This window comes from Hypanus sabinus, chromosome 30 (genome assembly GCF_030144855.1).
Source record: "Hypanus sabinus isolate sHypSab1 chromosome 30, sHypSab1.hap1, whole genome shotgun sequence".
Taxonomy (NCBI): Eukaryota; Metazoa; Chordata; class Chondrichthyes; order Myliobatiformes; family Dasyatidae; genus Hypanus; species Hypanus sabinus.
Window position 1 is genome coordinate 8,726,072 of NC_082735.1, and position 23,545 is coordinate 8,749,616.

The 23,545-nt window shown below is 48.8% G+C and overlaps 1 protein-coding gene across 1 annotated transcript in view; it reads left to right on the top strand.

Annotated features, from left to right (window-relative positions):
- Positions 1-23,545, top strand: part of tinagl1 (tubulointerstitial nephritis antigen-like 1) — a 46,619-nt gene that overhangs the window by 8,526 nt on the left and 14,548 nt on the right. The window contains exons 4-9 of the mRNA XM_059954286.1: positions 9,635-9,724; positions 12,638-12,752; positions 15,342-15,465; positions 17,323-17,473; positions 19,818-20,001; positions 21,064-21,109. Coding sequence (XP_059810269.1) covers positions 9,635-9,724; positions 12,638-12,752; positions 15,342-15,465; positions 17,323-17,473; positions 19,818-20,001; positions 21,064-21,109 — 710 coding nt within the window. The remainder of the gene's footprint in view (positions 1-9,634; positions 9,725-12,637; positions 12,753-15,341; positions 15,466-17,322; positions 17,474-19,817; positions 20,002-21,063; positions 21,110-23,545) is intronic.

The window sequence follows — 23,545 nt, forward strand, 5'->3', positions numbered from 1 at the left end:
CAGTGAGTACTGTGAAGCCTTGTGCTAACTGCTATGCTAATGCGCTACCATTTGCAGCTATCGTAAGACTAACATATTGCATAGGAGCAGGATAGGGCTGTTCAAACCATTGAGAATGCTCCACCATTCAACCGGGCTGATACATTTTTCAATCCCATTCACCCTTAATCAAAAGCATACCAATTTCCCAATGTCTGCTCCTTCACAGCCCTAAGGGAACTGTCATTAGTTTCAGATAGTTTTTGAGGTAGAGCAGAGAAGTGGGAGTGTTGTGTGTTGTCACTCTGTTCTTGATAAGCTGAATAGATTAGAGCTTGGTGCCTGTGGTTGGTTAGCCTGTAGGACCATCTCCAATGAAGTTGATGCTGTGTAAAGAGGGGAGGCATGCCATCCCACTTCTGCTCTTCCCATAGCCCAGCAAGTTCTTCTCTTCTGCCTTTGCCTAGTATCCTAGGTGAACTTGTGCTGCCAACTCAGGGGGTTCTTCCCAAATCATAACACCTCCATGTGAAGGAGTTCTGAGTTTTCTGTGGGGGTTTCATTGGCAAATGCCCTTAATCTGTCTGCACGGGCTGCTCATCTGCCTGCCTTTGGAACTGCTGTTCCCAGTTATTATTTCAAAGCTACAAAATCTCCTTTTGGCTTTCCTACTCAAGAGGAGGACCCCAGCTTCTCTAGTTGAAACTCCTCGTGCACGTTATCACCTTGTTAAACTCCTTCATGTTGCTAAATAGCCCTTTCACTGGTGTGTCTGCCTCTGTTAGAACTAGGCCAGGTGCAGGGCTTGTATCTCCCAGAGTTAACAATGAGAGGGATGCCTGGAGAAGGCTGACTCGCGTGGAAAGAATGTTGTTACACTTTGATTGAGTAGTCGAGCATTTTCTAACGTTGCTATGCTTCCAAAGTCCAGTCACCTTGTGACCCGCTCCTGAGCAATGCTGATGGGCAGCAGACAATGTCACATCAGGCTTCCTTCGGAATATCCCAGTTCCACAAGTGCTGAACCCCGGAATTCCGGGAGGCGTGACAAAGTGGAATGTTCTCTACTCTAAAGTGTTACTCGGGAAGGTGGAAATTCCGTGCAATTTTGTACACAGGTTGTTTACGCACATGTGGGTGATTGATGAATTTTAGCCATGGAATTTCAATGACCTCTTCCTGGAGACAATCTTCTGTTCCAGGAACGGAATAAAAGAATTTGTTCACATCTTTGTGAAGTCCAGTGTCTAGAGTAGTTCAGTTATTTATATAATTTTAAGTTATGCCTTGACTGGTTTAAAATAATGCATTAACCAGTTGTTGGAATGGTGATGGTTAATGCTGTAAGTAGTTGCCTTGAGGATGACAGTGATGAGCGCTGTGTGCAGACAGTGGTGCTGGGCAGTGTCAGGTAACACAGTGGCTAGAGCTGAACCCCCACAGCACCGGACACCCAGCTCTGTCTGCGTGGAGTTTGCACGTTCTCCATGTGACCGTGCAGATTTTCGCTGGATGCTCTCGGTCCCTCCCACGGCCATGAGGACTGATAGGATAATTAGTGGCCATGATGTGCCCCTAGTGTGTAGGTGACCTCGGGGTGGGGGGGGGGGGGGAAGAATAAGATGTGTTATTGTAGGATTAGTATAATGGAAGGTTGTCGGTCAGCACAGACTCAGTGGGCTGAAGGCCCAGTACCTTTAACTCTGAGGTGTGGCCTACCTACCGAAGCAGTAATGGTGAGTCAGCCAGCAAGGTATTCTGTGCTGTTTTGGGGACAGTGGAGAGCTGATTTGATGGACCTGTCTCCAGAGCCTAATACCTGGAATGAGACCCAGTGGTGAGAGTGGGAAGGCTGTAACCCTGTGCAGCGTTTGCAACATCTCTCTTCCTCATCTCTTTCTGGTCTGGCTGGTACAGCTCAACAACCTGTTGGTTTTGTATGAACACTGCTTTGATTGGTTGGACAGGTGAAGTGCCAAGGTTAGCCAAACCCCCTGGTATGTTCTGCACTGCTGAAATCCATCTGCTGTGCTCATTTCCACCTTCCCCTTACATTGACCAATTCTGCAGTTGGCTTGCGATGATCTCGACGCGTGACAGCTTTGCTCTGAATCCGGGCCGCTGAGGTGCAACGGGACCTGGAAACGTCCCTCCGTACTTCTCACTTTGGGTGAAGCAGGGCACTAATCCAATCTCGGACAAGTGTGGATGGGTTTCTGTAGCAGATGAGTCCCAGCAGGGCCGTTTAAAGTGGAACAGATGCTCCCGATGATGGGGGATCGGGACACAGATGGCCATTTTCAGCCACGTTGACTCTGTACCAGACAGTTTTCCCAATCCCCATCATTCCTCCTTGGACTCTGCTACTCACTTACACACTTCGATCAATTTACTGGGAGTTTCTTTATGACATGGCAGGAAACCCACACAGCCACAAGTGTGGCATGCAAACTCTCCCATTGATTCTCCTGTAAACTAGAACTCAACCTGCCCATTTCTCTCTGCCAATTGTCCAGTGAGGGTCCCGTTCCTCTGCACACATTTCTTGACCTTTTGAGGGTGTTGACTCTGCTGAGTTTGACAAGTGAAGTAACAGCTATTATCAAAATGGCACTACACTCCCTACATCACCTCTTCTCCTTTGTAAGCTAACCTGTCCCCACCTCCTGTCAATATGTGCACTCACACACAACAGTCAACATGCGCGCTCACACACACTCACAACAGTCAACATGCACGCACACACTCACACACACAACAGTCAACATGCACGCTCACACACACTCACAACAGTCAACATGCACGCACACACTCACACACACAACAGTCAACACGCACACACACAACAGTCAACATGCACGCTCACACACACTCACAACAGTCAACATGCACGCACACACTCACACACACAACAGTCAACATGCACGCTCACACACACTCACAACAGTCAACATGCACGCACACACTCACACACACAACAGTCAACATGCACGCTCACACACACTCACAACAGTCAACATGCGCGCGCTCACACACACACAACAGTCGATGTTTCGGGCCGAGACTCTTCAGCAGGACTATCTTTGCCACCTTCGCCCTTTACTAGCGTCTAATCTAGTCTAAAGTTTACACTGGCTGAGAACTTTGATTGCTCTATGTCAAAAGTCCTTTGAAGTTTTGTAATACAGCATTTCAACAAAGTTTATCATTCTCTGATTGAATGGTCACTTCCTCAGGGAAGCCATGGAAGTCCGTCGGGCAAGTTATTTTGGTTGCAAAACATAAGAGCGCAAAAATAAATAGAGGCAGGAACAGTTCATTTCCCTTAGTCTTTTACGAGCATGTAAATAGCAAATGGGTAATAAAAAAAGAGAGACCCATACCTGGATATAGATCTCAAATATGGAGATGACTGAGGAGCTCAGGCTGCACTTGGCATATTGTGAACAATTTTGGGCCCCTTAGCGACGGGGTTCCAACGTGATTCATAAGAATGATCCCAGAGTTGGAAAAGTTAACATATGAGAAGCTGTTGGTGTCTTCAGGCCTGTACGTGGTGGAGTTCAGAAGGACAAGGGGGTGATCTCGTTCAAACATTCGGGATGGGAGGAGGCCTGGATTTGGAGAGAATGCTTACATTAGGAGGACTCAACCTCAGAATAAAGGGCTGTCCCTTCAGGAATGCAAAAAGGATACATTTCTTCAGCTAGGAGGCTAGCAAATCTATAGAATTTGTCAGTAGAGAGGACTGTGTAATCTAAATCATTAGGTGTATTTAAGGCAGAGACTGATTGGTAAGATGTTAAAGGCTACAAAGAGAAGGTGGGAGAATGAAGCTGGAAAAGAGTCAGCCGTGATTAAATGGTGGAGGCTCGATAAGTAAGTGGGCTAATTCTGCTGCTAGATCCTGTGGTATTAGGGTACAGGACAAAAGTATATAGGGCAAAGATCCCTGAGTGCTTTGTTTCAGTGTTTACAAAAGTGAAGTGAGACAAAAAGTTTTTATGTAGGAAGTGATGTAGTCTGGAATGAGGAGATGGGACTGAAGGAAGACCAGCTGGATTAGTCCTACACGGGGTTGATATAGAGTCAATGAGCCAAATAATCCCCTTCCGTGCTCTAGCTATTCTCTGATTCTGCGAGCAAGAAGCAGCAGCCTTCATATCAGTGGAAGATGGGTCTGTAGAGCCAGTGGAAATGATAGAGGGTGAACCGAGTGCTGCATTACATAGAGTGGATTAGTCATCTGGTACATGGTCATCAGGTCAAACAACACGGAAGCAGGCCCTGAAGCCCATGCCCACTTTGTCCATGCAATCAAGATGCCCACCTAAGTTAGTCCCATTTGATTCATATACCTCTGAACCAGGAGTTCCCAACCTTTTTTATCCATTAAGCAGAGGATCCATGGACTCCAGGTTAGGAGGCCTGCTCCAAGCTTTTTCTATCCATCTACCTTCTCAAGTGTCTTTTGAATGTTATTGTAGCTGCTTCAATTATTTCCCCTAGCAGTTCGTTCCGATACGCACCACCCTCTCTGTGAAGAAGTTGCCCCTCGGTCCCTTATAAACCTTTCCCCTCTCTCCTCTAGTGTTGGATTGCTCTTCCTTTGGGGGGGGGGGGACTATGTGCATTCACCCCATCATGCCTCTCATGATTTTTGTACACCTCTGTGTGGTCACCCCTCAGTCTCCTATGATCCAAGGAATAAAGTCCTTGACTACTTTGCCTCTCCCTACAACTCGGGCCCTCGAGTCCTGACAACATTCCCGTAAATCTTCTTTGCACTCTTTCCAGCTTAGTGACATCTTTCCTATAAAAGGGTAACCAAAACGGTACACAATATTCCTGGGGTGGCCTCACCAGCATCTTGTACAATAGCAACGTAACGTCCCAATTCCTGTACTCGGGGCCCTGACTGATGAAGGCCAGTGTTCCAGATGCCTTCTTCACCAGCCCATTTGCCCATGATGCCCCTTTCAGGGAACAGGTAGATTGCTAAAAGGAACAATACAAGGGCTTGATGTAATCTTCCAACCCTCCCTAGATTGGGGTTAGTGTCAGAGGATTGGAATCTGGATTGAAGAATTGCAACCTTTTTCAAGTCATAAGTGAAGACCAGTGAGTTTAACATAAGTAGTGGATAAAGTTTTAGAAAAATCAGTTAGGAAAAATCAGCAATGTATTTCTTGGGAATATTTAATTTAATATGATAGTATGTATTTTAAAGGGAAGATTTTATTGAACTAATCAAGTAAGATTTTTGACAAATTACCAGAAAAGGTTGATGAATAGAATCTGGTCAATGTTCTTTGTGTTAGTTTTCACAAAGTGTTTGACCAGGTAACATAAAAGCCTTGTGGAAAAAATAGAAATTTATGGAACAGTGATGTCATTGCTGGTTTTGTAATTAAAGGACAGAAGCTATTGTTGTGGTAAATGGCAGTTTTCCAGGCTGGTGGGTGGGACACTGCAGTGTTCTCGGGAGTCAAAGTTCAGACCACCGCATTCTTCAATATTACTTGACTCTGAGTGCAGCGTAAAAGTTTCAACATTTTCTGGTAATGAGGTTGTGGTCAGCGGTGAGAGTAAAATTGTTGGGTCTGGAGATGCTACCCAGAAGGCTCTGCAGAAAGAGGTGTGAGACAGCCATTTTATGAGCTGTTCATCATGGTATGAATCAGTTCCAGCAAGGCAAGTAAAGAGGAAAGTACAGCAAACTAGAGTTTGGAAACTGTGGTCCCTCTTTATTCTGTAGGTGGGAGTTTTGTCTGATAAGAACAGCTTGTGAGAGAGCAAGGACAGTTTTGATTGATGCTACCATGACTTCTCAGGCTTTGACAAGGAAAGTACAGAGGTCGTACTACAAGTTACTGTAAACCTGATTTAAAAATTTACAAGCAAACTTAAGCAAGCATAAACTGCAAGAAAATAGCAATTGAAAGCCAATCCAGCAAAACCAAAGGATAATCACCAGGCAGTTTAGGACAGTTTGGTTAAAGGGAAAGAAAAAGGTAACCTGGGCAACAGCAATGTTCCAAAGTGTGCAGGAACACCTCGGGGGGAGTCTGGTCATGTGGAGAAATTACAGGCTTTGCAAATTAGGGTCTTGGGTTTTGATAATATGGTATGGTTGTCTGTGAATGTTATGTCCGAGCTGTCTAGATACGCAAGCCTGGGCAGCACAATATGGAGAAGCAAGCCGTTGCCCGTGTAGCAAGCTCCTTCTCTCCACACATCTGATGAAGCCAAAGATTGGCAGAGACCAATACAGTTTGGCTCCAGCAGCATCACAGGAGTTGCCAGTCCGTGTAGGACTGCCTTAGGGACTCCAGCTCCAGACTTCCCTCAGGGTTTACTCCCAAAGCCTTCCCCAAGAGTGGGTATAGGTGCAAGGCAGTGGAAGTTGAGGTCAGAGATTTCCTTCTCCTCGATGAGCTGCCATCCACAGCTGGCAAGCCCCATCTGCCCAGAGCAACAGTAAGCCATCTTTTCCCCTTTTCCTGCCAGTTAGCAGCTCAGCCACGTGTGAAGGCCAGGAGCTGGACTTGGTTGTCGGAGGCTATTTGAGACGCACACCATTTAGCAGGTGAGTAACAGAGGCAGAAAAGTGCAGCTAAAGCTTTAATGGTGGTCCAGCCGGACCTTTGAGATCACCAGCTTGGAAAAGGCGCGAAGGTGCTGCGGAGGGTGGAAGGCTGGTTAACTTCAGCTGCAGGATCGGGGTGAAGAAGCTGAGGTTGTTCTTTGCGCAAAGGGGACCAAGGAGAGAGCTGACCAAGGTGTACGAGATTGTGACAGGTTTTAACGATGTAAATGAAAACCTTTGGGACACGACTTCAAAGGGGATACAAGAAGGGTGTGAGGAACAGCTGTTCTTCTGCAGAAAGTGATACTAAGCAGGGACTCACTGCCCGTAAGGCTGGTAAAAGTGGGAGCTGTCAATAATCTCGGGAAGAAATTGGATCAGTGCTCGAGATGATAGAATTGAGGAAAGGGATCGTTCTACATAGTCAGTACAGACAATAGGCTGAATAGTGTTCTGCTGATTTGTAGTGACTGGTGACTTTATGCAATGCTTTGGTATGCACTGAGACTATGAATAGAACCACAAATGATTTCGTAATTGAATTAAAAACTTGTGATTTTTAAGTGCGTCAGGGACCAGGCTTATTTGTTTTAGTCATTATTCTTTCTTGATGCTTCTCCAAGATGGGGTGTTGTGAATGAATGGATCTGGGAAAAATACCGACCTCCTGAATAGGGAGGGGCAACGGGTTTGAATCGGAATTAATTAAAACAGGTTGTACTTTCACGAAGCTCATTAGAGAGTGAGGGAGAACCAGGAATCATTAACTTTTTAGGATTTATTTTGAAAAGCTTCAGTACTTATTAACTGGCCACATTTCTGCAAACTACATGAAATGAGTCTGTGGGGAGTAGCCGAGGAGGAATGAGGAGGCCAGTAATGCCCCATTAACGAGTGTAACCTTGCATGACTGTTGGTCATAACAAGGAGCAAAACTTCAGCCAAAACACGATAACTATGAATGCAGAGCACCAGCTGGAATTCCAAACTAACTTTTCCTTAAAAGGATTACCTTCATACTTCTTCCACAGAATAAGAGAGGTCAGTAAAAATAGAAATTCAACACTGCGGTGAAGTTAACCGTTGAACAGATGGATAAGATACAGCAAACAATATAACATGTTGTTGTAAGACCACTAACCATCCCGAGAGCCTTCTCCCCACAGCCCTGTTGACCTCCATTATAATTCCAAAACTAATGACTATATTTGGAGTTGGAGGAACTTTGGATCAAGTGGCATCTTTGGGGAAGAAAAGGAAACATTGATGTTACAAGTCTTGGACCTTACAACAGGGAACAGAGTATAGAGGCAAGATAGCCAGTATAAAGAGGAGAGGGGTGAGATACTGGCTAGTAGGGGCTGAGAAGGGATGAAGGACAATGGGCGGATGATGCATTGCTCACCCCTCACCACCATCCAGGGACCTAAACAGCCCTTCCAAATGAGGCAAGCATTTGTATGCTCTTCCTCCAACCTTGTCTACTGTATTTGGTGCTCCTGTGCCCGGTCCGCAACATATATCCTGAGTTCTTGGGATGCAAACCAAAGGGCTTCCCTTGGTCTAGAACTGAGGCACACAAGACTCAGCAGGTGCTGGAAATCCAGAGCAACTTACGGAAAATGCTGGAGGGACTCGGCAGGTCAGCCAGCGTCTGTGGGGGGGAATAAATGGTCAACATTTCAACCTCAGTCCTTTCTTCAGGACTGGAAGGTGGGGGGGGGGGGGGAGGTGTACAAACGGGTAGGTGATAGGTGAGGAGGGGGTGGGGGAAGAGATGAAGAATTTCAGCCTGAAACATTGACTGTTTACTCCCTTCCACAGACTTTCTGCTGAGTTCCTCTAGCAATTTGTTTATGCCGATAGCTACCAAATTTCGGGCTCTAATGGGGTTTGAACTTTCAACCTACAGAGTCTAGAGGCAGCAATGTCGCCCCTGGCTCTGGGCCTCTTGGACTGAAGACAGCAGTGCTTGGGCTGCCCATTTCCTGTCAGAACTTTCAGATGATCCAACACACTGAGAGCTCCTGCAGACATTCCCACCTAACCTGTCCAAATGCAACAAACCAACCAACCCCATCCTCTGGGTGAAAACATTCTCTTCAGCTCTCTTAACCTTCCACCGGCCCACCTCCTTCTAGTTATCAACTACCGAGGGAAAATAGAATCTTTCAATTCTCACCGTCAACGCCTCTCATGACTTTATAGATCCTAATTGAATGCCCACTACATCATCTCAACACAGAAACAAAAGGCCAACGTCTAATCTTATTGTTGTACCTAAAGTTTCTTCAGATCTGTTGATATTCTTGTAAACTCTTTCCAAAGCAGTCACTTCCTTCCTGTTCTGTGGGGACCTAAGCCCTTTGCAGGAACTTCTCTCTGATATACTAGTGTCTTATGCAGCTCCAGCATAACTTCACTGATTTAGCTCTTCAGCCATTAAAAGCAGATGTCCTGTGAGTGCCTTGTTGATATTGAGAGAACCCTGGGCGTGCTCTCCAAGGACCCTGTGTTGCTGGGGACGCTGCTGATGCTGGACCCTGCAGCAAATTCAGCATGTCAGGCAGAATCTGCAGAATGAAATGGACTTGATATCCTGGACAGAGACCATTCATCTGGAGCTATTGTTTAAAACCGGCCTTTGCTTAAAAGTATTGAGAGTTTCAGACACTTTGTTTTTGTTTCAGATCTTCAGGATCTGCATTTTTTTTTTGTTTTTGAGGTAGACAGATGATGTTTTAGTGATGGGATTGCAGAGACTGGTAAGAATACGGTGCATGTTACAGAGTTTTCCAACAAGGTGTAACACCCTGGTAAGACGAAAGCAGAGCCATTCCCTGTGAATGCCAGAAACGGGGCTTCAGGGATGATCACCAGCACAAAGATCACGGCTCCTTGTCACACATCCCTGTCCTGGTCTTGTTCTTTTCCCAAGGAACAATGGGAGCAGGCCTGTGCTCAGCAGTGTTCCCCCACGTTGCTGGCTTTAAGGGCAGCATTGCTCAGCTCTCTCTGGCTCTGATTCACGTTGTGTGATGATGTCTTTCACGTGTCTTTCCTCAGCACCTGCAGCGGTGGTCACTGGGACTGTGAGCAACATGCTTGTCTCATCAATGAGGAAATGATCCAGAGCATCAACCATGGAGACTATGGGTAGGTGTCGCTCTTCCAGACTGCACACATCACTCGGGCGCGAGCTGTTAGAACGTACAGCACAGGAACAGTCCATTCAGCCCACAGTGAATTGTTGAAACAGCTAAAAAGCAAATCAAAAACACCCAAACCTTAATCCGTCCAACCTACACCATGTCCATATCCCTCGATCTCCCTTACGTCCATGTGCCTATCCAAATGTCTCTTGAAAGCCCACTCTATCTAGTCAAAGGCCCAGTAGGTTCTTCTCTTGCCTCCTTCAATAACCTGGGGTAAATTCTATCAGGCCCTGGGGACTTACCCACCTTAATACTCATACCTGCTCCTCCTTGAGCTCTAAATGCCCGAATGTATTTATACACTCAGCACTGATCTCCTGGTCCTCCACATCCCTTTCCTTGGTAAATACTGAAGCAAAGTGCTTCATTAAGTACCTCACTCACATTCTCTGCATCCAAGCAAATGTTCCCCTCTTTATCCTTCAGTGGTCCCAGCCTCTTCCTAGTTATCCTCTTACTTTTGATCTACGTATAGAATGCCTTGGAATTCAGCTTAATCTACTTGCCAAGGACTTTTCATGGCCCGTCCTGGTTTTCCTAATTTCTTTTCTGGCTTCTTTATTCTCAAAGTGATTCATTCCATCCTAACTTCAAAGGCTTTACATACACTTCCTTTTTCTTCTTGACTAAACTCATCACCTCTCTGGTCATCCAAGGATCTCTTATCTTTCCATTCCTGTCCTTCCTTCTAACAGGACCGTACCTTTCCTGTACTCTGTGCAATTGATCTGTAAACACCCTCCACGTGTCTTCTGTGGACTTGTCTGAGAAAAGGTTTTCCCAATTAACGCTGTGATATTGTCCCTGATCAGTAGTGCAACACCACCCTCCCCCCCCCCCCCCACCCCTTTTACCTTCCCCTCTATTTTTTCTAAATCTTTGAAAATCACTCATTCCCATCCCTCTCTCAACCAAGTTTTCAGTAATGGCTACAACATCTTAGCTGCATGTACAGATCCACACTCTAAGTTTATTAAGCCTATAATACTCCTAGCATTAAAATGTAGACATTGAAAAACTATCTAACCCATCAATTTTGATTATTTTGGTTTTGCCTTTCAATACTTTCCCTGACATCTATCTTCTGGTCTGATCCCTCCCTTACTCCCCTGGGGCTCTGGTTCCCAGCCCCCTGCAAATCCCGCTTAATCCCTTCCTAGTAGCATCAGCAAAACTATTGCTATTGGTCCCCCTCCAGTTCAGGTGAAACCTGTCCCTCTTGTCAGATCACCCCTTCTCCAGAAAAGGTTCCAATGATCCAATAACTTGAAACCACATCCCCTGCAGCCACTCATTTGTCTGTGTGACCACCCCATTCCTACCTGCAGAAGCCCCGGGCACAGGGAGTAATCCAGAGATTACAACCTAAGAGGTCCTTCTCTTCAGTCTCACTGTGTAGGACCTTTTCCCCCTTTCTGCCCATATCATTGCAATATGCACCATGACTTCCAGCTGTTCCCCCTCCCCCTTGAGAATATCCTGCAGCCACTCCGATACATCATGGACCCTTGTACCCGGGAGGCCGTGCACCATCCCTGGTGTCTCTTTTGCAGCCACAGAATCTCCTCTCTGTCCCCTGAACTATCGAGTCACCTGTAACTACTGCACAGCCTGACTTTACCCTTCCCTATTGTGCCTCAGAGCCGGCCACAGTGCCACCAGCCTGGCTGCTGCCATGACCCAATGGGTCATTCCCCCCCCCACCCCCCCAGCAGTATCCAGAGGGGTATACTTGTTGCTGAGGAGAATGAACTCCTCATCCCCTTACCTCTGCTGGTAGTCAGCCATCCACTCTCTGAAGCCTGTACTCTGGGTGTGACCACCTCTTCAAAAGTTACGGCTATGTTATCTTCAGCCTCTGTACATCCGACTTCTTGGCCCGGTCAGTCAGGCACTTCCCACAGATATAGTCATCAGGAAGGTAGTCAGGTATCCCGAACTCCCACGTCTGACAGGAGGAGCGTTCCACCCTGACTACACTGTGTTAAAAGAGCTCGCCTGTTCTTAACTGTGCCTTTGCTTGTTAAGCCAAAGCCTTCACACTCTATCACTGGCTGCTCCACTCGAGCCCACGCTCCTTCTATTTGTGGCTGAGTTTGTGTCTCTGACACCAGCACTTGCACTCCTCGTGCCTCAGCCGCCGAAGAAAGACCGGCTTTGCCCAAGCCTGCTCTTTCTAATACTCGCACTCCAATCTTAGAGACTGTTACTTGTGTGTGGGGGGGTGTGAATTAGCTTTTGGAAACGGTAGCGCAGTGGTCGGAGCAACGCTATTACAACACCAGCGACCCAAGTTCAGTTCCTCCTGCTGACCGTACGGAGTTTGTATGTTCTCCCTGTGACCGCATGGGTGTCCTGGTGTCCTCCCAAAGACCTGTGGGTTATGGCCAGTGAGCTGTGGACTTGCTATGTCGGTGTCCAAAAGCGTGACGACTCTTGTGGTCTGCCCAGCACTGTCCTCCCCGATTTGATTTGATGTAACCAACACATCTCACATTGTTTCAGTGTTCGTGTGACAAATAAAGCTCATCAAATCAAAGGTCGCCCTTTCCTTTAAAAAAAATATAGCTGCCGACCACAGCCCAGAAAATAAAGGGATAAAATTTGTGTTCGTTCCCACAGTCACCCTGATTGTCAGTTTCTCCACATCTCTGCTGCCCGCTCCATAGGAGTCTGGCCTGGACGGGTGGCTAATGCCCTCGGTAGTTTGACGCTGGTTGCCGTGTACTTCAGTGTGGATCTGACTGCAAACCACGTCCCTCAGGCACCGCAGCTGCTGGCTTTGGCCTTTTAACCTGAGGTTCTCGGAGGGGAAGAGTGCTCCACACTGACGCTGTCATTTCTTTCTGAGCAGATGGGAAGCTTCGAATTACAGCCAGTTCTGGGGAATGACTCTGGACGAAGGAATCCGGTACCGGCTGGGTACCAGGCGGCCCTCCAGCACCGTGCTGAATATGAACAAGCTGAGTGTACGGACGCTTCCCGGGGCAAGCCCCACGCGGCGGTTTGGATTGGCATGATGGCAGGGTTCTGACCTGAAAAAGTATTCTAACAGGGAGATGAGGCAACCGGGACGGGAAGTCAAAATCAGCATAAAAGCAAAAGAGAGGGCATGCAATATGACAAAAAAAGTAACATGAAGTTGGATTTAAAACCAACAGAAGACAACTAAAAAAGCAATAATCAGAGAAAAGATGGAATGTGAAGGAAATCTAGCCAATGCTATAAGAGGTTACCAAAAGTTTTTTCTCTGATATACAGTGTTTCCAAGTTATTTCCGAAGAGTGAAAGAGGGGGGGGGGGTGGTGAACATTGGGCTGTTTAAAATCATGCTAGAGCAACAGTAATGGGAGACAAGGAAATGGTGGACCCATTGAATAGGTATTTTGCATCAGTCTTCAGTGTGGAAGACACCAGCTGCGTGCCAGAAATTCAGAAGTGCCTGAGGGAGGATGTACTCTAAGAAGGTGGTGCTTGGTGGCCATAAGGTAGGTGGGCCACACGGACCAGGTGGTGGCTGAAGAGAATGTGGAGGTGATCTTAGTGATCTTTCAACAATCACTAGATTCTGGAATGGTTCCCGAGGACGGGAAAATCGCAAGTGTCCTTCCTCTCTTTAAGAAAGGAGGAAGGGAAGATGTTGCAGGCCGTTATTAAGGATGAAGCATCAGGGTACTTGGAGGCACATGACAAACCAGGCCAACGTCTGCATGGTTTCCCTAAAAGGAAATCTTGCCTGACAAATCTTTTGGTGTTCTTTGAGGAAATGGCAGGCAACACAGACAAAGGAGAATGAGTGGATGGGTTTTCAGCCTTTGACAAGGTGCCACACGTGAGGCTGCTAGTCAAGATAATAGCCCCTGGCGCAGGGAGGACAGGTGGTTGGCTGACTGGCAAAAGGATGGGAATGAGAGGGGCCTTGTTACACAGGATCAGTACAGGCCTGCTACTTTTCATGTTGTGTTGATGATCTGAATTGATGGCTTTGTGACCAAGTTTGTGGGTAGGCAGAGAGGCAAGTAGTGTTGAGCAAGAAGAGACCTAGACAGATTAGGAGAATGGGCGAAGTGGCAGATGGAATACAGTGCAGGGAAGTGTCTGGTCATGATCTTTAGTGGAAGGAATAAATGCATACAGTATTTTCTAAATAGGGAGCAAATTCAGAAATCAGAGGTGTAAAGGGATTTGTGAGCCCTAAGGGATTCAGACTCACTGCAGAGCAGTTGAGAAGCTCCGCGTCTCACAATGTGAGCAGCTGATCGGCAAGGAGGGAATTGGTAGTCACTCGCCTCTGGAGTGGGCAGAGCTGGAAGTGAATGCAGAATTGTTTGTGGGGACATGGAAATTTCTTGTGTAAAGGAGGCAAGAAGGACATTGAAGAGGCAGTGAGGAGGATGGGGCAGGGGACTGGTGCAGTGAACTGCACCAGGATACACTGAATCCAGTGGATTAACATACAAAGACAAATCCTGTATTGTGAACTGGTCAAAGTATTCGACCTTGCTGGTAGATGTAGATTCTACAGGACCCACAGCATCCAAACCCTGAATGTTTTGTTGAAGTGTTTCGACCCTGGTCCCTTAATATCAGCTCCCTGAACAAGAAGACACAGCCGCACCTCCACTTCCTAAGGAGATTGAGGGAAGGAAGGCTTCCCATCCACCCCATCTTAACTGTGTTTTACAGGAGCACCATTGAGAGCATCCTGATAAGTTGCATCTCCATCTGGTGTGGGAGCAGTGGAGCATCGGGCCAGAAATCCCTACAAAGACTCTAAGAACAGCTGAGAGAATCATAAGAGTCTCCCTACCATCCATCAGGGACGTTTATCAGGAGCACTGTGTATGCAAGGCCCCAAGTATTATTAAGGATCCCACATCCATCCAACATCCTCTTTGACTTTCTACCAACAGGCAGGAGGCTCCCATACATAAAGGCAAGAACGGTCAGGATGAGAAACAGTTTCTTCCTCCAGGGCATTAGGCTATTAAACTCCCTGCCACATCGTATTCAAAGGCTACGTCCACACTAGACCGGATAATTTTGAAAACGCCAGTTTCACATAAAAACGATAGGCGTCCACACTAGGCGTTTCTAGCCACTGATTAATCTGTTCCATACCTTACAGTCTTTAATATTAATGCATTTTAGTTTGTTATTTGTGTGTGATTCATCTGTAGATTTTATCCTTGCCTTCATAAGTTATCATGTGTAATGTGCTACTGTGCTTTACACCTGGCTCGGGGAAACATTGTCTAAATTCTATATGCATTATATATGTATAATATACGTATCTGTTACATACGTATATGTAGATAAATGACAATGAACTACACTTGACTTGACACTAATGACTCTCACCATCTGGGACATGCTCTCTTATTTCTACCATCAGGGATCGAGGTACAGGAGCCCAAAGACGTGTTTAGGGATAAATTCATCCCCCACCGTCAGATTTCAGAATGGTTCAAAGCAAGGATCAACAGATTGATTTGGAGCAGGACAGATCTATCGGTGACAAAGTGCCTACTCAGGGTGGTCTCCCATTTTTGTTTCAGATGGACATGGACAGCAATGATGTCCTGCCCAAGCATTTCAATGCCGCTGATAAATGGCCAGGAATGATCCACCAGCCCATGGATCAAGGCAACTGTGCAGCATCGTGGGCCTTTTCCACAGCAGGTAAACCATCACTGGGAGACGTGGTGCACGTCGGGGTGTCACAGTGCGATGTGCGGTGGCTCTGTCACTGACCTCTATAGTACATGCAGCAGTGATGTACACGGATCGTATTGCTGTCACAGTGGAAGTTGTGGGTTCTACCGACATTATGGAGGAAGATGCTCGCTGCATCATTTGGCTGTAATAGATTTGGTGTAGCTTTCCGCTATGGTGTGCTGTGTCATTGTGTCACGGTAGAAGGTGGGGGATATTGAGCGTGAGAGTGGGTGTGCAGGGAGTATTACAGAGGTAGGTCAGTGAGGAGGTCCCTGCTGTCTATGGGGTGGGGGGATGAGAATAATGTGCAGGGGTTGTTGGAGTGAAGACAGTGGGTCTATAGGTCATGTTACAGTATTCATGGGCTGCCACAGAGAGGACCTTTCTGCATGGGTTGTCATGGTGACCCAGTCTGTGTGTATGGTGTGGTTTGGTGACGGGGTGTGTGTGTACGGTTCGGTGAGGGGGATGGGTGTACGGTTCGGTGAGGGGGATGGGTGTACGGTTCAGTGAGGGGGATGGGTGTACGGTTCGGTGAGGGGGATGGGTGTACGGTTCGGTGAGGGGGATGGGTGTACGGTTCAGTGAGGGGGATGGGTGTACGGTTCGGTGAGGTGAGGGGGATGGATGTACGGTTCGGTGAGGGGGATGGGTGTACGGTTCGGTGAGGGGGATGGGTGTACGGTTCGGTGAGGGGGATGGGTGTACGGTTCGGTGAGGGGGATGGGTGTACGGTTCGGTGAGGGGGATGGGTGTACGGTTCGGTGAGGGGGATGGATGTACGGTTCGGTGAGGGGGATGGGTGTACGGTTCGGTGAGGTGAGGGGGATGGATGTACGGTTCGGTTCGGTGAGGGGGATGGATGTACGGTTCGGTGAGGTGAGGGGGATGGATGTACGGTTCGGTTCGGTGAGGGGGATGGATGTACGGTTCGGTGAGGTGAGGGGGATGGATGTACGGTTCGGTTCGGTGAGGGGGATGGATGTACGGTTCGGTGAGGTGAGGGGGATGGGCGTACGGTTCGGTGAGGGGGATGGGTGTATGGTTCGGTGAGGGGGATGGGTGTACGGTTCGGTGAGGGGGATGGGTGTACGGTTCGGTGAGGGGGATGGGTGTACGGTTCGGTGAGGGGGATGGGTGTACGGTTCGGTGAGGGGGATGGGTGTACGGTTCGGTGAGGTGAGGGGGATGGGCGTACGGTTCGGTGAGGTGAGGGGGATGGGCGTACGGTTCGGTGAGGGGGAGCGTGTACGGTTCGGTGAGGGGGAGCACGTACGGTTCGGTGAGGGGCGTGGGCGTACGGTTCGGTGGGGGGGTGGGCATACGGTTCAGTGAGGGGGGTGGGCGTACAGTTCGGTGGGGGGGTGGGCGTACGGTTCGGTGGGGGGGTGGGCGTACGATTCGGTGAGGGGGAGCGTGTACGGTTCGGTGAGGGGGAGCACGTACGGTTCGGTGAGGGGCGTGGGCGTACGGTTCGGTGGGGGGGTGGGCATACGGTTCGGTGAGGGGGGTGGGCGTACGGTTCGGTGGGGGGGTGGGCATACGGTTCGGTGAGGGGGGTGGGCGTACGGTTCGGTGGGGGGGTGGGCGTACGGTTCGGTGGGGGGGTGGGCGTACGGTTCGGTGAGGGGGGTGGGCATACAGTTCGGTGAGGGGGGTGGGCGTACGGTTCGGTGAGTGGGAATGGTGCGCATCGTTTGGTGAGGTGAGGGGGCAGTGCTTGGTTCACTGAGGCTGTGGAGGGATGGCTCTGAGTGAGCTGTCACAGTGAGGGCTGCCCAGGTCCAGCACCCAGCTGAGGTTTCTGTCCTTGCTCCCCAGCCGTGGCCTCTGACAGAATCACCATCCAGTCCATGGGCCACGTGACAGCGACCCTGTCTCCGCAGAACCTGATCTCCTGTAACCGGCGGAAGCAGCAGGGCTGCCAGGGCGGTCGGATTGACGGTGCCTGGTGGTACCTGAGGCGACGTGGGTAGGTACCCTGGGCGCGGGGCGGTACTCTTTCCGGTGGATTAGCTGTGAGCCGACATGTTCTTCACTGGACCAACCCTTCCATGTCAAGCGGCTCCTTTGCAGCGTGCGAGTGTGTGGAAGTTATTGGCCAAGAGTGCACCGAGCTCTCTCATCCACACAAGCCTATAACCCTTTAACGGCCACACATTCCCCGTTTCTTCGGGGTATTTGGGACTAACCGGAGGGCGAGCCACACTGAACACAAACTGTCGGCATTCACTTTAAGCACCGGATCTACCCGCTACTCGTGCAGAGTCACATCCCTGGGCCATTGAGAAAGAAAGGGGGCTGGTCATGACCCCAGAGCTGCTTCTCTTTGCTTCGAAACTCGGGTCATCATTGCGAAATGCAGCTGCGAGCTCACACAAAGCAAATTCTCATAAATAGCAACGCAATAGCGATTCGTAATCGATGCTGGCCAAGTTGGTTCCATGATAAATATTGAACTTCCCTGGCCTTTTGCCAACAGCATCAAGGACTCTTTAACATCTGCCTGAGAGTGTTCATCAACCTGAACCAAAGGGGCTGCCATGCTGCTGCCCTTGAGGGGTGGGTTCCCTGAGCTGACCTCAACCTCCGTCTCGTGGGTAAGCCCCACCCTCTGGTGGATATTCAGAATGTCCTCACAAGACAGCTGAGGTCTGGGAGATGATCTGAAATTTCCAGCGACGCTCTCCCCGACGTGGAAAGGAACTTTTCTCACTCGTGATTTCCCATTTGTGCGGCGGATGACGGCTGTTCGGAAAGAGCCGTGCTGCCTCAGCACTGTCTGCGCATTTGCAATTGCAGTCCCCGCTGAATCGGGAGGAAACATCTCTCCACTTTCCCCCTCCCCCAGCCCAGCACACAGCAGCTGACGAGCGTTCAAGTTGACAGCCATGCCCCCAGCTCCATAGCCGCAGCTGCTCACAGGAAACTCAGTAAGCCCCGGCACCTAAATTTCCATCAACATGTCTTCCCTCTTCCTCTGATAATATGTGTGTTTTCGGTTAACTGCCTGATTCCTTTTATTGGCCTGTCACTGTAAGGGCTTCACTGATGGTGTAAATAGGAAGTGTTTACTACACCAGGTTAAGATATCCTGAATCTCACTCGCACAGCTCCACAGCTGTGGAGTTTCCTCGACCTTTCCATAAACGTCTCAATCCTTGGCTGACACCCAGAAGCTTAAACCTCGAACTAAACTGATCAAAAACCCCACCTACCCCGGACGTTCTCACTTCTCACCCTCCCATCAGGCAAAAGGTACAGGAGCCTGTAAGTCCATTCCACCAAACTTGAGTCCAGCTTCCATCCCACTGTGTGTTCCGCAGGGGTCAGTGCTGGGTCCCCTGGTGTTTGTCATCTTTCTCAATGATCTGGTTGATAATGTGGTGAAGTGGGTCACCAAGGCTGGGGGCATTGTGGAAGGCTGTCGGTGCTACCCACAAGATCTGGACCAGGTGGAACAGTTGGCTGAAAATAGTAGATGGAATTTAGTGCAGAGAAGTGTGAGGTGTTGCACTTTGGGAGGACAAACCAGGGTAGGACTTTACACGGCGAGTGGTCAGGCACTGGTGAGTACAGTGCGACAGAGGGATTGGGAATACAGGCCCCTTATTCCTTGAAAGCGGCATCACAGGTCGATAGGGTTGTAAGGAGAGCTTTTGTCACACTGGCCTTCATAAATCAAACCACCTATCACCTCCCAGTTTCTCAATCCATCCTCCCTCCCCAAATGCCCACCTTCCCCCTCACCTGGTCTCACCTATCACCTGTCAACTGGCACTTCTCCCCCACCCCCACCCCCACCAAATCAGTCTGACTTCTGCCTCCTTCCATTCCAGTCATGATGAAGGGTCTCGGCCCAAAACCTCGATTGTTTGTTCCTCTCCATAGGCGCTGCCTGACCTGCTGGGTTCCTCCAGCGTTCTGTTGGTTTCCAGCGTCTGCGGAATCTCTTGTGTTTACAGGTTCACCATCAGTGGCAGTGCAGTTCCAAATGTAAAAGTTACTATAGAGTGAGAGCATATAAATATTAAAAAACTGTGGGGGAGAAAAGAGCAAATAGTGAGGTAGTGTCCATGGGCCATTCAGAAGTTTAACGGGGCAGAAGCTGTTCCTAAACCATTGAGTGTAATGCTTGTCTCTTCCCCTCTGCCCTCGCTCCAGCTGCCCACCACCCACTCACTCCCTCCCCGGGGTTCCCTCCGGTTCAGCTGTGATCTTGTTGAACTGTGGAGTAGCCGACAGCTCCCGCCAGTGTTCTCTGTTCCTCCACGTTAAGGGAATCCAGACTCACGTCTCTCCTTTGTGCCTCGCAGGGTGGTGTCGGACAGCTGCTACCCTTTCTCCAGCTCGGACAGCCTTCACCTCGGATCCCAGTGCATGATGTCCACCCGGTCAGCTGGGCGGGGCAAGAGGCAGGCCACAATGCCCTGCCCCAACCCCGACAGCCACACCAACCAGATCTATCAGACTACTCCACCCTACCGCCTCTCCAACAACGTGAGTATCTCCACCTGATCCTGCAGCCTCAGGGTCCGCACTCAGCAACTGCTAGCTCTGCTCTCACACTGCTCACCTTGAGTACCAGCCTGCTGGCTCCCTCTCACCCATCAAATCTCCCATCAGGTTCATCAATTTAACGTCCAGCTCAGACCCACCCACCCCAATGGGACCTGGTCAATCTGCGGCCCCTTGCACTATGATTTGGTCAGTTGTAGCTTTTCTGCCCGGGCAGTCAAAGACCAATCTGACTGGGAGTCAGTCAGCTGGTAACGCTCACACTGCAGAAGACTAGGGCAAGCTTGTTCAATGATCCCTCTCTTGGGAGGTGGGGATATGTGCCTGTATGTGGGGGTGTGGGAGGGGATTGGTGTATGAGTGATGAACCTGTGGAATTCTTCGCCACAGGCGGCTGTGGAGGCCGAGTCTTTATGTATATTTACGGCAGAAATTCTCGATTGATCAAGGGATGAAGGCAGGAGATCGGGGCTGAGAGGAAAAATGGATCAGCCATGATGAAATGGTGGAGCAGACTCGATGGGCCAAATGGCCTAATTCTGCTCCTATTTCTTGTGGTCTTATGGGATTGGTGTTGGGTAACTACCTCTCATCCATAGCTCAGCTGGCAAGGTTTTAACCTTCCTGTGTCACCTGTCTGCAGATGGGGGCCCCAAGGACTAAAGTATCTCCCCTGTCCTGCAGTCACTGAAGCCCATCTGCTGCCTATCAGTCTGTGTGTCAGACTGCAGGAACCTTGCATCAACAAGCATTGAGTTCATAGAGTTAGAAAACACTACCCCTCTTCGGCCCATCTAGTCCATGCTAAACTGTTGTTCTGCCCATTCCCATCAACCCACACCTGGACCATAGCCCTCCATATGCCTCCCGTCCACGAACTCGGGCAAACTACTCCTAAATGTTGAAACTGAACCTACTTCCTCAGGCAGCTCATTCCACTCTCTCACCAACCTCCGAGTGACAAAGTTCCCCTCAAGTATTTCACCCATTTTGTTCGGTTCTGCTTGACCTAGTTGTCACTGAATCTTCCATTTTGGTCAACAGGAGAAGGAAGTGATGAAGGAACTGATGGAGAACGGGCCTGTCCAAGGTAGGAGACAAACTGTGATAGAGTCATGGTGAAGCTTAGTCGCAGCTGTGGTCTGGGGCATCAAGGGCCTCAAAGCAAGATTTCTTCTCTCAGGAGGCTAAAAATCGATGGAATTCCCTTCCCCAGTGTGCCCAGATGTTCACTAAATTTGGGGGTCCTGCAGGGTCAGTTGATTATTGGGCATGTCAGGGACCATGGGGACTGGGAGGGGAGAGTTGATGAGGACCTGCAGTAAAATTACTAACTACTGGATAATGATATAGTCCCGAACATATCCTAGCCATCCCTTACTATCCCTGTGTTTATTGTCTACACACAAGTACATCTATATATGGGTGCAATGAAAAACTCACTCACAGTAGCATCACAGCCTCATAGTTGCATTAATCCAACCTTTAATACTCCCCATTTTCACAAGAAAAATGCAAACTAGATATCAATTACGCACAATTTTTGCAAGAGAGCATTTAATTAGAGCAAAATAAAACATGTTAGTGCAAAGTGGTCATAGTGTTGCTGAGCTGTAGTGTTCAAGAATCGAATGGTTGAATGGAAGTGACCGCTCTTGAATCTGATGGTAGAGAATGACGGGTGTCTGTTCTTCTGGCCTGACCATGGCTGTGAGAAGATTCCATGGCCCGAATGGCGGGGATCATTAACAATGGATGTTGCAGCGCCTCTTGTAAATGCTGCCGATGGTGTGAGGGATGTGCCTGTGACGCAATGAGCAGAGACCACTGCTCTCTCCAGTTCCTTGCATTCCTGTGCATTTGAATTGCCGTGTCGCAACCAGCCAAGGTATTTTCAACAGTTTATCTATGGAAATTTGTTAAGAGTTTCGGTGGTGAGCCAAAATCTCTGAAGAAGGTAAAGACAGTGGCACACTTTCTTTTTGATTACGTTAGGACAGATCATCCGTTATCTTGGAATTTGAAGCTGTTGATCCCCCAATGCAGACGGGCACGTCTTGTTCCTTCCCCTTCCTGAAACCAACAGTCGCCTCTTTAGTCTTACTGACATAGTGATTGATGAGATGCATGTTGTGGTATCCTGTACACTGACTCATCACCACCTGTGATTCACCCAATAACAGGGGTGTCACCAGCAAATTGGCATAAAGTAGTGGAGCTGGGCTTAGCCACACAGCCATGCGTGTAAGGAGTAAAGCAGAGGAGCAGGGGAGGTGCACGTGTGTGGATGGTCCGTAAGGAAGAGATCCTCACCAACTGAACTATAATGTTTTACACTCCTGAGGTCTTTAATAAATTGACTATGGAAAGGAATATCAACTGCAGGGGATCTGGATAACCCTGATGCATCTGCCAAAATGGCAACTCTGACACACCTCACAACTGCTTACTGGTGAATTGAATTGGTTCAGTACAGTCAGATGTACTGAACTCCAGTGGAAAACTTTGCCAGCCTTCCATATGGATCATTGCACAGCGTCAGTGTGTTGAGGTGGTACAAGGGAAAGCAACAGCAGAATGAGGAAAGAACACTATTAATAATTCTTAGAGTCACAGAATTTACATTTGACAGAGTAGAGCAATTGTAAAAGTGTGTGTGTAGAACAGCTGACAGCACACCTCCGTGCTCTGGCTCCATCTTGAATTAACACTGATCTACCCTGTAGCCCTACATGGAAACCCTGAGGATCTCCCAATTGTTCTTCACTGTCACCCATGGAAACAGGCCCATCTCCCCGCTGGCCATTATCCACCATTTAAACTAATTCCACATTCTATTCTCCCCACACTGCTGTCATTTCCCCACCCCCAGGTTCCACCACTTGCCTACGCACCAGGGGAAACTGGCTGTGTCCAAGTAAGCTACCGTCCCACCTGCCTTTGGGAAATGAATGAAGGAAACCCGTGTGGCTGCTGTGAGAACATGGAAACTCCACTGGAGGTCAGCGTTGAACCGGGGGACTCTGGGGTCGTGAAGCAGCCGCTCTGCTGGTTGAACCAGACCCTCCCCGCCCCACCAGTCACTCTTGAATCAAAGCAGAGAGCACTGCCAGTTGATGGGGGATGGGGGGGAGCATGCAAGTTCCAAAGGCTGAACTCAGATCAAAATCCATAACTTTGGAAGGATTCCTCTGCTGTTGTGAGGCAGTGTCAAGACCATGAGATATAGGAGCAGGATTCGGTCATTGAGTCCTCTTATCCCACTGGCAATCCATTTCTCTCTCAGCCTTTCCCCATACCCCTTCATGCCCCAACTAATTAAGAATCTGTCGCCCTCTTCCTTAAATATACACAATGACTTGACCTCCACCACCCTGGCTAAAGAAATTCCTCCTCATCTCCATTCTAAATGGATATCCCTCTACTCTGAGGCTGTGCCAGCTGGGTCCTAGATTCCCCCACCATAGGAAACATCCTCTCCACATTCACTCTGTCAAGGCCTTTCATCGTTCGATAGGTTTGACTG